The sequence below is a fragment of the Danio rerio genome, chromosome 22, assembly GCF_052040795.2.
Source record: "Danio rerio strain M-AB ecotype USA chromosome 22, GRCz13ab, whole genome shotgun sequence".
NCBI lineage: Eukaryota > Metazoa > Chordata > Actinopteri > Cypriniformes > Danionidae > Danio > Danio rerio.
Genome location: NC_141042.1, coordinates 19,525,810 through 19,541,966, shown reverse-complemented (window position 1 = coordinate 19,541,966; position 16,157 = coordinate 19,525,810). Strand labels below are relative to the sequence as shown.

Sequence of the window (16,157 nt, the reverse complement as noted above, 5' to 3'; positions counted from 1 at the left end):
AATCATTAAACAAATAGTTTGTGTACTCAAAATGGATTTAAAGAGGACAGACAATTAAATATCCAATGTGCACATACAATACATATCATCTGAAATGCTTCCATATAATTATCCATCTCTGTATACAGCTGTTTTATGTTTTGTTTATTTAAATTGTGACAGATGTTCTGTCATCATGGTTCAATTTATCTTATGTCCAGTTTTTTTCCCTCACAGCGTTGGCTCAAAACCAAAGAAGTTACTGGAATACTACACTCTAATGAAAGTGTTGTCCAGTGTTCCTCAAACAGGTGAGTTAACCCACAGACGTGACGTTCTGATGTGCTTTCATGCTCATCTGATTGACAGCTTGTCAGGTTTAATGCAGCTTTTTTCTGTTGCATAACACCATCCTGCAGAAGCATACATGTGACTTTATGTTCATCAGCAAGATAGATTTCATTAAACTGATGACAATTAATTCTGTCAAATGGTTAATCTGTTTACGTAATACTGGCCGGAAGGATGCAAACCACTGGACAGCATGGGCACATTTACAGCTAAATCATACACATCTGGCACATCAAACCGCTGATTCAGCAGAGACAGTACTGAGGGACAGCATGTTAAAAACTCAATAAAATTAAGATGATTCGTTCATTGTGTAAATTAGAGCTGCACAATATATTGTTTCTGCATCCGCAATATTCACATCGCTTAATCTGCAATGACAAGTATGACCTATTGTGGACCAGGAGCTTGTACATTAATGCCAAAGTTTTATTATGGTGGATTTAAAGTGTATTAAATGCATTTTTTTCTGTCAAAAATATCAAGTGAGTTTAATGCATTCAGGCTCAAGAAACAATAACAAAGACTAATGAAATAATTTTTATAGTGAAGACTACCAAGTGTCATTTTACATTAGATTTATAACTATTTGTGTCCAACTGCCATAACTGGCCATTTCCACTGAGTGGTACGGTACAGTATGGTCCGGTATGCTTTTATGTCCGTTTCCACTTTCAAAAGGTTCAAGCTGATAAAAAGGCAACTGGAACTCAAATAACCATTTGTTACACCCGAGGTATGCAGAAGATTATCTCTGAACGCACAACACATCCAACCTTGAGGCGGATCCATCAAAAGACCACAGCATGTGCCACTCCTGTCAGCAAAGAACAGGATACTGAGGCTTTAATTTGCACAGGCTCACCAAAATTGGACAATAGAAGATTGGATAAACGTTGCCTGGTCTGACGAGTTTCGATTTCTGCTGCGACATTCTGATGGTAGGGTCAGAATTTGGTGTCAACAACATGAAAGCATAGATCCATCCTGCCTTTTATCAACAGGCTGGTGGTGGTGGTGTAATGGTGTGGCAAATATTTTCTTTGGGCCCATTAGTACCAATTGAGCATCATGTCAATTCCACAGCCTGGTATTGTTGCTGACCATGTCCATCCCTTTATGACCACAGTGTACCCATCTTCTGATGGCTACTTCCAGCACAATAAAGCACCATGTCATAAAGGGCGAATCATCACAGACTGGTTTCTTGAACACAACAATGAGTTCAACTCAAATGACCTCCACAGTTACCAGATCCTCAATCCAATAGAGGACCTTTGGGATGTGGTGGAATAGGAGATTCACATAATGGATGTGCAGCTGAAAAATTTGCAGCATTTGCATGATGCTATCATGTCTCTAAAAGAATAATTCCAGTATCTTGTTAAATTTATGCCACGAAGGATTAAGACAGTTCTGAAGGCAAAAGGGTGTCCAACCCGATACTAGTAAGGTGTACCTAATAAAGTGGCCAGTGAGTGTAAATGTATCGTGTCATTTATGAACCTAAATAAGGCTTAAATGTATATTTTGCATACATATTTTTTGTAATTAGTAACATTTCAAAGACTGTAAGGCTCTGTATGTGTTTATAAATGTTTCATTTTTTATATATATAAACACGCGCAGTCATTAGAGTAAGCTGTTTTGCAATATCATTGATCTGCAGCTGTAATAAAATCCTGTCAATAGAAAGATTAGTAATTAACATTTAAATATAAGTATTTATAAATATATATATATATATATATATATATATAAAGCATTTGTTCAAGTCAGTTAGAAATGTCTTCAACTTCAAGCATGAACTTCAAGCATGAACTTCAAGCGAAAATGACGTTGACTGCAACTCTGTCATACATCACACCTACCAAAAGGGTACCATTAGGCAGTGGAGACACAAGCCTGAAAATTTTGACCCGTACCATACTGTATCAGTCAGTGGAAACAATGCATGACTAACCAGACAAATATGAAACACTTTTCATTTGTCTGGTTTTTCACTCTTAAAAATCTAGTTTAATCATTTGTTTTGTACTTCACTATAAAATCACCCCAAACATTCTGAAATAGTGAATTCTGTCACCGCTGGCTTGCTTGGTTTGGGACTTGTGGAGCTGTGCATCGATGGATTTGCTTTTCAGGGTTTGGACTTGCAGCAGTGAAATTTAATCCACACTGAACTGAACTAAACTGAACTTCAACTCTGAAAACTGGACTGACAGTTTTAATTTACTAGTACTTCTTTGTTAAGCTGCTTTGACACAATCTACATTGTAAAAGTGCTATAGAAATAAAGATCATTTGAATTGAATTCATCACAAAAAGGTTTATTCAATCCATTTGGTGACATATGTTACATCGCTGAAAAGCAAAATATTGCAATGTTTGGGCTGCATAATATTGTGATAATTTTTTTTTTTTATGATGTACAGTTGAAGTCAGAGTTATTAGCCCCCCCTTTGATTTTTTTTTTTTCTTTGTTAAATATTTCCCAATAGATGTTTAACAGAGCAAGGATTATTTTGGCTATAATAAAAGCAGTTTTACATTTTCTAAAGCCATTTTAAGGTCAAAATAATTAGCCCCTTTAAGCCATTTTTTTTTCTTGATAATCTACAGATCAAACCATCATTATAGAATGGCTTGCCTAATTACCCTAATCTGCCTAGTTAACCTAATTAACCTAGTTAAGCCTTTAAATGTCACTTTAAACTGTATAGAAGTGTCTTGAAAAATATCTAGTAAAATATTATTTACTGTCATCATCATAAAGATAAAATAAATCCATTATTAGAGATGAGTTATTAAAACTATTACATTTAGAAATGTGTTAGAAAAATCTCTCCGTTAAACAGAAATTGGGGGAAAAAATAATAATGCAGGGGGGCTAATAATTCTGACTTCAACTGTATATTGCAATATTAAATATAATTTCATAATTCATATTGATAAAATCAATAGGCCTGTTTGGAAAGAAGTCATCATTTTATATGCCTTGGGATGGTTTCATAAGGAATCTACATAGATTGCAATTAACTAATCACAAATATTGATAAATACAGTAGGGCAATGATAATGTGCAAATTAAATGCACCGTGCTTTAGGATTTTCTGTAATTAAATCTGCAAAAATCAGAAACAAATGTAATACTCAAATGTAAAATTCTGTATATTTAAACACAAATACAGCTAAAGTTAGAAACGTAATTTCTTATGCCTGAATGCTTTAAACTGACTGAAATCCTCACAGGCCCTAAAAGCACACATAGTTTCTAAAACATTTGGTAACCTTATGGATAAACGTTGCAAAGACTCCACAAATCACGAGTGTTTTGAATAGTGGCTCCTGGTCAATTATAATACCGGTTTGACTTTGCAGATCCTGTGATGTGACTAATGCGGATGCTCATATTGCGATATCGATGCTGAAACGACATATTGTGTTAAAAATGCTGATTATGTGCTCTTCTTGTTCAAAAGTGCAATATAACCCAGAAATAAGATTGACCCTGTCTGTTTATATTTGGGTAACAAAGTGGCTCAGTGTTATTTCAGTAGACTGGGTCCTGACACTCAGAAGTGTTCGTGCTGCTGAAGTCACGCTCAGTATTCCTCCAGGACTCCTCCTGGTTTCCTCTAATGAAATTGTGTCCCCGAAGACTGCGTGTCCGTCCATGTGTGTCCCACAGGCCTGATTTCCCCCCGCCCTGTTCTATAGCGGAAGGTGACTTCTCGTGTCTTTGTCAGGCAGACCACCCACAATTGTTTGCACAATCATGTCTCTGCTGAACTGCTCCGTTGTTTTATCTACATTTATATCTCCCGCGGGATTCATTTCATGCTTCCGAGTACAAATGAAATTGATTAGAGATGAATGGATTGGGTTAACGGAGTGCTGTGGTGTTGTTTATAACTCTTCAATTTTTTTCAGTGGTTATTGATTTGGGGTTTTTATTACTCAGATTGAATTATTTTCAAAACTTATTAAAGCAGCAAGTGCAACAGAATGGTTTGGGAGAGCTTATGGAAACCTAAAATGAAAAGCCTGAGTAATAGTTTCAAGGTGGGGGAGCCCTTCGCTTTTGTACATTTTTCAAACCATATCTATATATATATATATATATATATATATATATATATATATATATATATATATATATATATATATATATATATATATATATATATATACACACACACACACACACACACACACACACACACACACACACACAGACGCGCACACACACTATATTAGTTGTATATATTTTATATCTGAATTATGCCAATTGCCAATTTTGTCTTTTGATTTTGAAGAAAATTGTATATACAATACTGGTCAATTATTATTTTTTCATGTTTTTTTTATTATTATTATTCTGTTCGTCAAGGCGGCATTTATTCAACATTAAAAAAAATGTAATAGTTAAATATTTATTACAACTTTTGATAACTTCTTTCATATTATATGTAGTTTCATCTAAAATTATTACTCTGGTCATTATTATTTTTATTGCTATTATCAATAATGGTTTAATCATTATTACAATAATTAATATTGGAGTGATTTCTGAAGGGTCATGTGACTCTGAGAGTAATAAAGCTGAAAATTAATCTTTAAAATCACTGAAATAAATTATTAAAGGGCACCTATGATGAAAATCATCTTTTGTAAGCAGTTTGGACAGAACTGTGTGTAGGTATAGTGTGTCAACTGTCATATTGGGGTGATATATACACAATAAGTCTATTTTTTTTTTTAATTTCCTGACAATAAAATAGGATCCAAACCCCTTCCATTTTAAGGCCCACATAACGTAGGAGTGTGGTTTCCCCCACCCACTGAATTGATTGACAGCCGCGTATTAACATGTCCTCGTATTAGTGTGTATAATAATATCAGCAAAACGGGATGTGTGCAAAGCAACTAGGATTAAAGATCTGTTAAGCTGATCAAGAATGTGATTAAGAATGAGTTTTACAAGTTTAAAACTTTTAAAAACAGTGCATGTTAGAAATGAATTACAGCGATATTACCGTCTTTATCAGAACAGCCGCATGTCAGTACAATTAGAAAAGAAGACGCTTCAATCCTGGTTTGTGAATGTTAAATCAGGTTTAATCTGTGCAATAAAATAACTGATATCCATACAGTAGTGGATATTAATGTGTTTCCTTTCGCATTTGCCATGCGAAAACATTAAAAAGTCTGTGTTTGTGTGTCCTTTGTGTGCGTGTGCGCGTATGTGTGTGTGTGTGTGTGTGTGTGTGTGTGTGTGTGTGTGTGTGTGTGTGCGTGTGTGAACTTTGAGAAGCAAGGGAAGCAAAAAAAATGTTAAATGTAGTTGAAATTTTGTAGGTTTTAAATTTTGTGCAATATTTTGTTTTAATTTAATTGTATTATCTTTCAATTTCTAAATATGTTTGGATACTAAAATATTATTTAAAAAAAAATATGTTTAATAAATCTATTTTGTTTAAATGCACCAAAATATATTGTCTATATTCACTAAGAAATTGATATAAACAATCGTTTTCAAAATGGGGTGCACTCAATTATGCTGAGCACTATATAATATTTGCAACCAAGTATTAAAAAGAGAAAGTTTGATTGATTATTGTTCTGTTCAATTACTTTTGGACCCTTAACAAGTGGGAGGCATATATGCAAACTGTTGTAACTCCTTCAGCGTTCACCCTATTTGAATGTAAATACCCTCAAATTAAAGCTGACAGTCTGCAGGTAAAACACATATTTTGTTTAATTTCAAATCCATTGTGTTGGTGTATGGAGCCAAAATGTTAGAATGTGTCGAGGTTCAAATATTTATGGACCTGACTGTATGTTTGATTATTGTTCCAGCTATTTCTGTGTATTAATACTGAGTGAGTACAAAACTCAACATTCCTGTTTTGTTTGTTGCATATTTCATCCTAAAACCTTGTAACCATAACAATTCTGTCTTGTAGGTGATTTTGACCTCGAAAAGGTAAAAGATTCAGTATATTTCTTCAGTTGAGGAGCGTATTGTCAACCAACAGACAGTTTTCATCATTGATGAGGCGGAGAGCCTGAACAGACCTCATCAAAACCCACTGCTGCTTTATACAACACTGAAAGTGCGTGACTGAGACCTGCTTGATCTGCATGAATGTGTGTGTCTGTCTGTCCTGTCACATTATCATAAAGACATCACTTAAGCACTGACGCAGAGTTCTGACGGAGAAGAACAGCAGGAGTCGCCCTCGTGTATAAGCGCAAATGTGATTTCTTCCCGTATGAACGTCTAGCGGTTGCTCCACGGGACTCTCATCCGCTTCTTCACTCTCGAGTGCAAACGCCGGGCTGATTAACCACATGATTCTGGCTCTCATCGATTTCAAGGCAGCCCTGTCTGAAAGCTCCACGCTGGCATTTCCACTTGGATATGATTTACTCACTACTGCTGAGGAAACGTGACGATAAATACCATAATAGCACTTGTAGGAGTGACTTTATTGACGTTGACCTTGCGGTGTCCTGTTTTTGAAGGACTTCAGGGCACTTAAAAGTCATTCAGGTGCTTGTTGGACATTGCGCTCATGGAATTCGCCGAGAAATAAAGTCAATATTTTTTCACTCTGGGTCTGCAAAAGGTTAATTGTTATTGAAATTCCAGACTTGCTTGGGCAGGTCTTGTTCTGTTTTCTGGGCTTTGACAGTGGTTTATTGCAAAGGGCAGAGGGAAACAAAACCAATCCGATGCTAGGCTACACTTGATTATATGAAGATTGACGTCAGCCGACCCGCTCGTTTCCTGACATCTCCAACAACCTCTGCGTGGGAAGTTATGTCGTCGTACAGTAATAATAGCTCATGGGCATACAGCCATTTGCCACCACATATTAGCTTTAAAACATTTACTGTCGGTGTTTCCTGAATCTCCAAGCATAGTAAATTGAATTTTATCCAAGCTGAGTTTGCAGTGTGAGCAGATAAACACATCACTCTACAGCACACGGCAGTGATTGACTCTTCTGAACTGATTCTTCTAATGAATCACTTAGATAAGTCAGAAACCGTATTTGACTCACTTAAGAAAAATCATATGCTCCATAAATCACTGAATCTCTCAGAGTCTTACTAGAGAGTGTTTATTTGAAAGTTTTCTCATAAAAAATGACAATTTGTTTGGAATTTTTTGGTAATTTTAGATAACAGCAGCATTTGCGAGGCCTGAAAATGCAATTGCTTGAATCTAGTGAAATCTTTTAACATCACAACGGAAAAACTTTGAATTTTAGAGTATTATTGTAATGTTGAAGGGATATTTCATCCAAAAATGTTCATTTACTTACTGTTTACTCTTTACTGTTTATACTTTTATGAGTTTCTTTCTTCTATTTAACACAAAAGAAGATATTTTGAAGAAAGCTGAAACAAACGCGTAAGTGTGTGTAAGTGTAAATGTGTAAGATTGATCTTTTTTGTGTGAACTATCCCTTTAAATGTATCACAAGCCATTTGATTTACTTCTTTTACAAAGTCAAAAAAATGTATTTGTGCAACACTGTATGAACAAGAGACTCTTATGAACTGAATCTTGTATTAATTTAAACCAAATCATCAAAAGATGAATTAGTCAGAATGCTCTTACACAGCAAGATATTTCATCTTTTCTTTCTTATAAACTGATTTTAATGAATCATTTGAAATGTTTATATACTCTATTAATAATTTAGGTCACTGAATATCTGATTTGCGCATATACTGAACCAGAAGTTGCTTCTTTTTTTTCACCGAAAGTAAGGATATGTTTTGTGTAACTAATACAAAGTTGGGTTTGTGGTCATCTTTCTACAAAACCACCCCATTCATGAACTGCTTCTTATGAGCTGATAATTCTTTTAATGAATCGTTCAGAAAATGTGGTGAAACATTTACTGTCTGTGTTTCCTGAATCTCCAAGCATAGCAAGTTGAATTTTATTCAAGCTGAGTTTGCAGTGTGAGCGAATAAACATGTCACTCTTCAGCACACAGCAGTGATTAACTCTTATAAACTGATTCTTCTAATGAATCACTCAGAAGAGTCAGAAACCATATTTGACTCACTTAGGATATTTGAATCTGTCAGAGTGTTAGTAAAAAGTGTCCACTTGAAGGTTTTTTTCCCAAAACACAACATTTTTTTTGTTGTTGTTTTTGTTTTTCTGTTCATTTTAGATGAAAGCAGCATTTTCGGGGCCTGAAATGCAATTGCTTGAATCTCACCGCTGTATTATGAACAAGTGACACTTATGGACTGATTCTTTTGATTAATCACTAAGAAGACTCACAAATTGTATCACAAATTTAAACCGAGTCATCAACAGATGAATAAATCAGAATGCTCTTACACAGCAAGTTTTTTCATGTTTGGTTGCAAAAGTAGCTTAAATGTGATGCACAACAAAGTGATTCCTATGAACTCATTTTTAATGAATCATTTGAAATGTTTACATATGCTTTATTAATTTAAGTTACGAAATATCTGATTTGCCGAAACACTGAACCAGAAGTTGCTTCTTGTTTTCATTGAAAAAAAAAAAATGTTTTGTGTAACTAACACAAGGTTGGGTTTGTGGTCATCTTTCTACAAAACCACCCAATTTATGTAATTCATGAACAACTGCTTATGAACTGGTATTTTATTGGATGAATCGCTCTAAAAATGTGATAAAACATTTTGTTTGACAAGACAAGACTTTGAGGATCTCCTCAACCCCACTGACATGTCTTTTATTGAGGAAGCAGGGTGGACTTACCCATCACCCAAGCTGAGGTCACTGAGGTACTGTAGTTCCACAATGGCAAAGCAGCGAGGTGTATGAGATCCACCCTGTGTATCTTAAGTCTCTGGATGTTGTGGGGCTATCTTGGCTAACACATGTCACTTGGAGGTCGGGGACAGTACCTCTGGACTGGGCAACTGGGGTAGTGGTTCCCATTTTAATCAAAGGGGGAGCAGAGGTTGTGCTCAAACTATAGGGTGATCACACTCCTTAACCTCCCTGGGAAAGTCTATCCCAGAGTACTGGAGAGGAGGATCTGGCTGATAGTTGAACCCAGGATTCAGGAAGAACAATGCGGTTTTCGTCCAGGCCGTGGTACACTGGACCAGCTATATACCCTTATAAGAATCAGCACCTCCAAGTCCGAGGCCATGATGCTCCACCGGTAAAAGGTGGTTTGCCATCTCCAGGTTGAAGCAGAAGTCTTTACCTCAGAAGGAGAAGTTCAAGTATCTTGTGGTTTTGTTCCCGAGTGAGGGAAGGATGGAACGTGAGATCGTTGCAGCAGTAATACGGTCAATGTATCGGTGTGTTGTGGTAAAGAAGGAGCTGAGCCAAAAACCAAAGCTCTAGATTTACCGGTCAATATATGTTCCTACTCTCACCTATGGTCATGAGCTTTGGGTCATTATCGAAAGGACAAGATCTTGGATACAAGCGGCCGAAATAAGGTTTCTTCTCAGAGTGGTAGGGTGCCCCCTTATAGATAGGGTGAGGAGCTCTGTCACCAGGGAGGTGCTTGGAGTAGAGCTGCTGCTCCTCCACATTGAGAGAAGTCAGCTGATGTGGTTTGGGTATCTGTTTCGGATGCCAGCTTGACACCTAGCCAGCTTGGAGGTGTTTCAGGCATGTCCCACTGGAAGGAGGCCTCGGTGAAGACCCAGAACATGCTAGAGAGACTATGTCTCTTAGCTGGCCTGGGAAGGCCTCGAGATCCTTCCGGAGGAGCTGGAGGAAGTGTCTGGTTAGAGGGAAATCTGGGGTTATCTTCTAACACTGCTGCCCCCATGACGCGGCCTCGGATGAAGCAGATGAAAATGAATGAATGAAGATGTTTTAATTCACTGAAGTCATTTCGGGTGAGTTCACAATGTGTTCTCAAAGCCACCTGTGTAATGTGATTCACAAACAAGTGACTCTTATGAACTGGATCTTTTACTCAATCATTTAAAAACATAAGAAAGAAATACCTGTATATCTGTTACTGAACAATCTGATCTGAATTTACCTTGGAGTTATGCACATTTACCGTGCAGTTCTGTGAATCTGATGATGCAGTCTGATCAATTCAGACATCATTGATATGCAAAATCATTTTCTTGTTTCACACAAAATGAAGAACATTTCTTTGCTAGTGTTTAGTTACAGATACATTTTCAAGTAAAGGTTTGGCCAGAGCTTTTCATCATCACAATTTCTCTATAAAATTGCTTTTTTAAATCAAGTGATTGGATGAAAGCCTCCACTTATTCATTCATATGACGAATCAAACTCACTGGCGAGATTCTGAGAGGTCATTAAAACATTGACCAACAAGAGGAACTGCATATTTTTAAAGATGCTCTACTTTTACAATCATGTAAATCAGTTTGCTAAAATGACTGCTGCATATAAATTGATGAATGAATGCATAATACATTTTCATGAAACTTCTACACTGATTGCAAGAACCAACTTTGGAGCTGTTTTAAAATAACTGTAACTGCTTTCCTGCTTTCCACAATAAACTCACACTAAGTACCTAAAGTTAGTTTAAAACAGACAAGTTCTTATTGTTAAACATGTCATGGATGGGCATGAGATGAGCAGATATCTTTCAGCCTATTGATTGAAGTGGCCATCACAGCAGTCAGGACTAAATTAGAGATAAAAGCCAGCTGGCCTTGGATGCCGTCATTTAGATGAATTCATTATCATTTCCCAGTTGATATGGTTACTTTTGCTGCTCTTTACATCCCGAACATTAGTAATGGAACTGAGAGATGACAGCATGCGAGGAAAAACCCAAGTATGGTGAGCATCAGCTTTGTGAGTTTCTTTGTTTATAATCATATTTAATTATGTTTTTTTTATAAATATATTTATTTCTTGATCCCAAGTAGTCTTTTTAAACCGTTGAACTAACTTATATTTCATTCAGGGGTACACAATATAACATCTTTCATTTTTTAGAGTAGACTCCCCCCTTTTGTATACAGCACTTGGCAAAATGTTAAAGTTTGTTTCTTTTTCAATAGCCTGTCTAATCCAAAGTGGTCTAATATGCAAAAATGACTTTTATAAGAGGTTTAAGCACAGTTGTGTGGCAACAGTTTGTGAATATAGCTAGCCTCTAATGATAAAAGTTAATTAATTACATTTTTTATGATCAAACTTGTTAAAAACAGTCTGCAGAAAGACTTTGATTTGACATTTTTCCTTTGTACATGTCATCAGAGGGCGAAAAGCCCGCCCATGAGTGGCATTCTCTCTCTCATTAGCATGAACAGCCCTGAGTGAGAAGCAGCCATCCACCATTAGAGTTTTCACCTGCTGAAGGTAATGCCAGCCAGTTTTAGGACACTCATATGAACACCGTAGTCTCCATAAACTGCCTTCTTCTGGGACACTACATTTGGATCATTTTCACAATTTGGATCAAAGCCTAAAAGGGGCAGTTTGAAAGAGTTATAAAAAATTATTTACACTCTCTAGGGCACAGGTCTCTACACAATTTAGTTCCAAACCTAATTACACACACTTGATTAAACTAAATTAGTCCTTCAGACTTGTTTGAAACCTTCAGGTAAGTGTGTTGAAGCAGGGTTGGAACTTAACTGCTGGGTTGCTGTTCTTCAGGAACTAAGTTTGACACCCCATGCTCTAGGAACATCAGGGATTTATTTTACATTGTGTAAAAGGGGCATAATAGGTCCCCTTTAAAACTTAAACTATGAAACTTGAAACTATGGTCAAGATAGGTCAAGTTTTAAAAGATGATTTGGACATAACAGTATTTCTTTTCTCAAAATCGTTCTTCCAGGCCACAGCTAATTTTGCTCCTGGTTACATAAGCAAGTGTGAAAAAATGTGCTTTTAGATGTAAGGGAAATCTAATATTGTTTAACCCTTTCACATGTAAGTTTTAACCCTGTTCCTGAGTTATTTAGAATCCATCACTTTTATATTTTTTAACATCTAGTGGAACATCTATCTACAGCCCAATGTGCTGCAGAGATTAGAGTTGTTGGATTTACAACATGTCAATTCATCAATTCCTCCTAAACTACATGAAAGTATAACCTGGTTTATACTTCTGCATCGAGCGATTGCCGTGACCCATGGCGCATGCCTTACACGTAGTTGTGCATTTATACCTCTGCATGCTGTTTGTGTTGCTCTGCAAAAACACTACCTGGCAGTAGGTTTTTATGTTCCTTTGTGTTGAGTTTCTTTACGAGTAATTTGTTTTTTTTTGGAATGCTACCTTACTGTACAAGTAGCTAAAACTTGCTCGTTCAGAGGCAGGAAAGGACGGATGTGCACCAACTTTAATCATAAGGTAAACACAAAACAAAAGTTTCCATTCGAGTCTCCTTCAACTGGACTGGACATTTGTAAACACTCGCTCCATCAGGCTCTAGCTCTTAGCACTGCCCTCACTTGTCACAGTTACCAAGTTTACCAATGACAGAGCTTGTGCTAAGCACCGTTGCAATGAGTAGTTACATTTTTGGAGAGGTGCACGTCAGCCACAGCAAGGGATATTCAACTGCGCAAAGGCTGCACCAGACCACACACGTGCGCTTGATGCAGAAGTATAAATCAGCCTTAAATGGCTGCTTCACTGGGAGAAGAACAGAGTAGATGTTGTAGTTACCTAAACAAAATGAATCAGTTGTGAATAAGACACATTGTGGGAATGTACAAAATGATTATTATTTCTGTCTTCCATAGACATTTTTTATGTAAATCTTTAAATGTCAGCAACCTAAACAAATCAAATCAAAAACATTGATTACATTTGATCTTTGACAAGTTCTGCGCTTATCTTTCTCTGGCTTGGTGCTAGCCATTCAGGGAGAGCTGATTTGAATTTAGCAGCTGACTAAAGATGTACTCAATATTTTTAATCACATCGGTGTGATCATACATTTCAGGGACCAACCTTGATTGTTCAAATCACTGTTATTGTATGCAACAAAGTGTAGTTATTACAAAGGTTTTTATGTTTAATTTACAGAAATATTACTGGATGTAGTCAGTTGCTAATTGGAAGGTGCCAGGATTGTCCACTGTTGACTTAGGCCCCCTTTACACTAATACGTTTCAGTTTTAAAATGCATAAGTTTTGCTGCAGTTACGCCTTTCATCCACAATACCCCAGAGTTTCCGAGCCCCGAAAACGTAAACACTTTGGAAACATTGAAGAAGCCTTTTTCATTTTAAAACGCTGCTGCTGTGTTTCAGTGTGGATGGGGAAAACGGAGACATCTGAAAACAGAGGCATGGCTGCAGACATTCGGTCTACCAGATTGGGGCTTTTTCTCGATATCAGGAAGCCTACACAAAGTTCAGCCTTGCATCTTTTCTTTGTAAGTTCAGATTTTGAAAGTTTATAATGAACTGTAGAAGACACGTCGGGTAAATCTTCAAATGTAACAGCGGTGTACTTTTTTAAAGTCATTTACCCTGGCTATGATTTACTATTTTAACAATAAAATGAAAACACGACATAAAGCACTGTCTCTTTTTTTTATATATTAACAACTTAAACTACAGAGAGATGAGATCCAGCGGCAGATTCGGGATGAACTGGCTGACGTTCGGCTTCTCTTAGCCGGGCAGTTGTGCTCAAAGCTCTTGCTGACTGCTTAAAGGTCAGATGCGAGAATACGCTGAAGCTGCTTTCAGCGCATGCCAAAGTGCGCGTATGGTCACGTGATTTTCAAAAACACTAGATGAAACGCCAGTGTGGACGTGGATCATTTTTGTTCAAAAACCCAGTTTTAAAAGTAAAACGTATTCGTGTAAACAGGGCCTCAGTAGATTTGCCTAGGGCAACGTTTTTTATTTATATAGATTTGAAATGCAGCTTTTTTTTTTTAACTACTTTTAGACTTTTTGGAAAAAGATGGATGCTGTACAAGTATAGATACTCAAGATTAACATGGGCCAAATGACCATGATGCGTCTTCTTTAAGAACAATGAGAGCAATTGTATGCATCATTTCCAATAATTCATATTAAGTTGTTTGCTTTATGTTCAGCATAAAGTTGAGTCTCATCTTTCAAACTCTGTTAATTGTATTACTAAATGTCGGACCATTCATTCATTCATTTTCTTTTCGGCTTAGTCCCTTTATTAATCTGATGTAGGACCATAAGCAAATAAAATTTGATGTAGGATTAAAAAAAAATTATTAACATCACCAAATCAATGACAGTCTGTATGTTGAATGCTAAGTAAAATTCATTATAAACCGTCGTGCTGCAAAACAATCCAGGCACTTAATTGAGCACTGCTTTTTAAGTAGTTTTTCACAAGAAATTTACCTTTAATAGACCTTTAAACAGGCATCAAAACTGTCTGGTTGTCCTTTTGTCCATAGGTCATATCACTAAAATCTAAAAATAAATACTCAAATTTTGTTTAGATTGAAGTCGGGAACACAATTCACCAAAAGAAATATTAACATGGGTAACACTGTAGTTTTCTCACAATTCACTGTATTAACAAACCAGTAACTAACACTACTAGCTCAATAAAATACTAATAAGCTGTATTAATGGTTAGTAGGATAGAAGTTGAGTTAAAGGTTTGGGTAGAATTAAGGAAAGCAGAAAAAGATCATACTTTATAACTACTAATGTAAAGTTAATAGCTTAATAATGGGCAGATAATGAGCTAGTAGTTGATAGCATAAATTGTGACCGAAACTGAAGTTTAACCTTAACATGCAGTGCTTTTGTTTATAAAAACAATAAAATATTTAGACTGAAATACTTTGTTAAACTTGAAAGTACTTTGTGGTAAAATGTGTTGAGTTATTGAGACAAATATTCATTTCTTGTGGACAAACTGTAAACTTTATTGCTTCAAATATTACTTATAATTTGGCAAAAAGGTAACACTTAGGCATATATGAAATAAAATCAACCTCTGTGTTTGGTGCAACATAAAACTAAGGACATGTGCATTATTAAAAGCAGCTATAAGATTATTATTTTTTTGTTTATTCGCAGCGTCTGTAGGGAATTGATCAAACTATTTTACAAGGCAAAGACATTATGATTGAGTTCAAACCCATCATATGAACAGTCTGAAGCTATTTTTAACCATCTGCCCATTTTCTTCTGTTCTAGAAATCCTTAATGATCAATTCGCGCTTGGCTTTGTTTCTGGGATGTGAAATACAAACAGGAGCAGCTATAGCAGATCTTATAGTGTCTTTCAAGTTGTGAAATGGTAAGTAACAGCAGAATATAAATAGGTTTTCAAGGATTAAAAGACCGAGAGGACATCAGACCTCATTAGGTAGCCATGGCGAGCAAGTTATTTAGCGCTCCAAAACAATAGATAGCAGAGAGACTCGTCGTCGCCTGATAGATCTGGTCACATTTTAGAGGAGGGGGAGGTAATCATCTCAAATGTACCCACTCGCATAAACTCACTTGCCTTGTAAGATGTGTAGTAACTGCTTGAGACTTGGGTATTAAAGGAACACTACACATTTTTGGAAATAGGTTAAGTCCCCTAGAGTTAACAGATGGGTTTTACCATTTTTCTTAATCCATACAGCCATTCTCTGGGTCTTAATAATTTTCCGATTTAATGCTTGACTTTTCTGTAGTTATATCATGTACTAAGACTGACAAATTTCTTTAAAAAAAAAAAAAGTATTTTCTATGCCAGTACACCTACAGTAGGAACTATACTCTCATTCTGGCATAATAGTCAAGGAACTTTACTGTAGTACTATGGCTGAGGTAGGCGCAATGATATTATGCAGCACCTGAAAATAGTCCCCAG

At 36.3% G+C, this 16,157-nt stretch overlaps 1 protein-coding gene across 1 annotated transcript in view; it reads left to right on the top strand.

Moving 5' to 3' along the window:
- The window catches only part of polrmt (polymerase (RNA) mitochondrial (DNA directed)), an 84,743-nt gene extending 77,792 nt beyond the window's left edge, over positions 1-6,951 (top strand). The window contains exons 20-21 of the mRNA XM_087304229.1: positions 217-290; positions 6,303-6,951. Of these exons, the coding sequence (XP_087160355.1) occupies positions 217-290; positions 6,303-6,352 (124 nt within the window). The 3' untranslated portion in view covers positions 6,353-6,951. The remainder of the gene's footprint in view (positions 1-216; positions 291-6,302) is intronic.
- Positions 6,952-16,157: the final 9,206 nt, after the last annotated feature.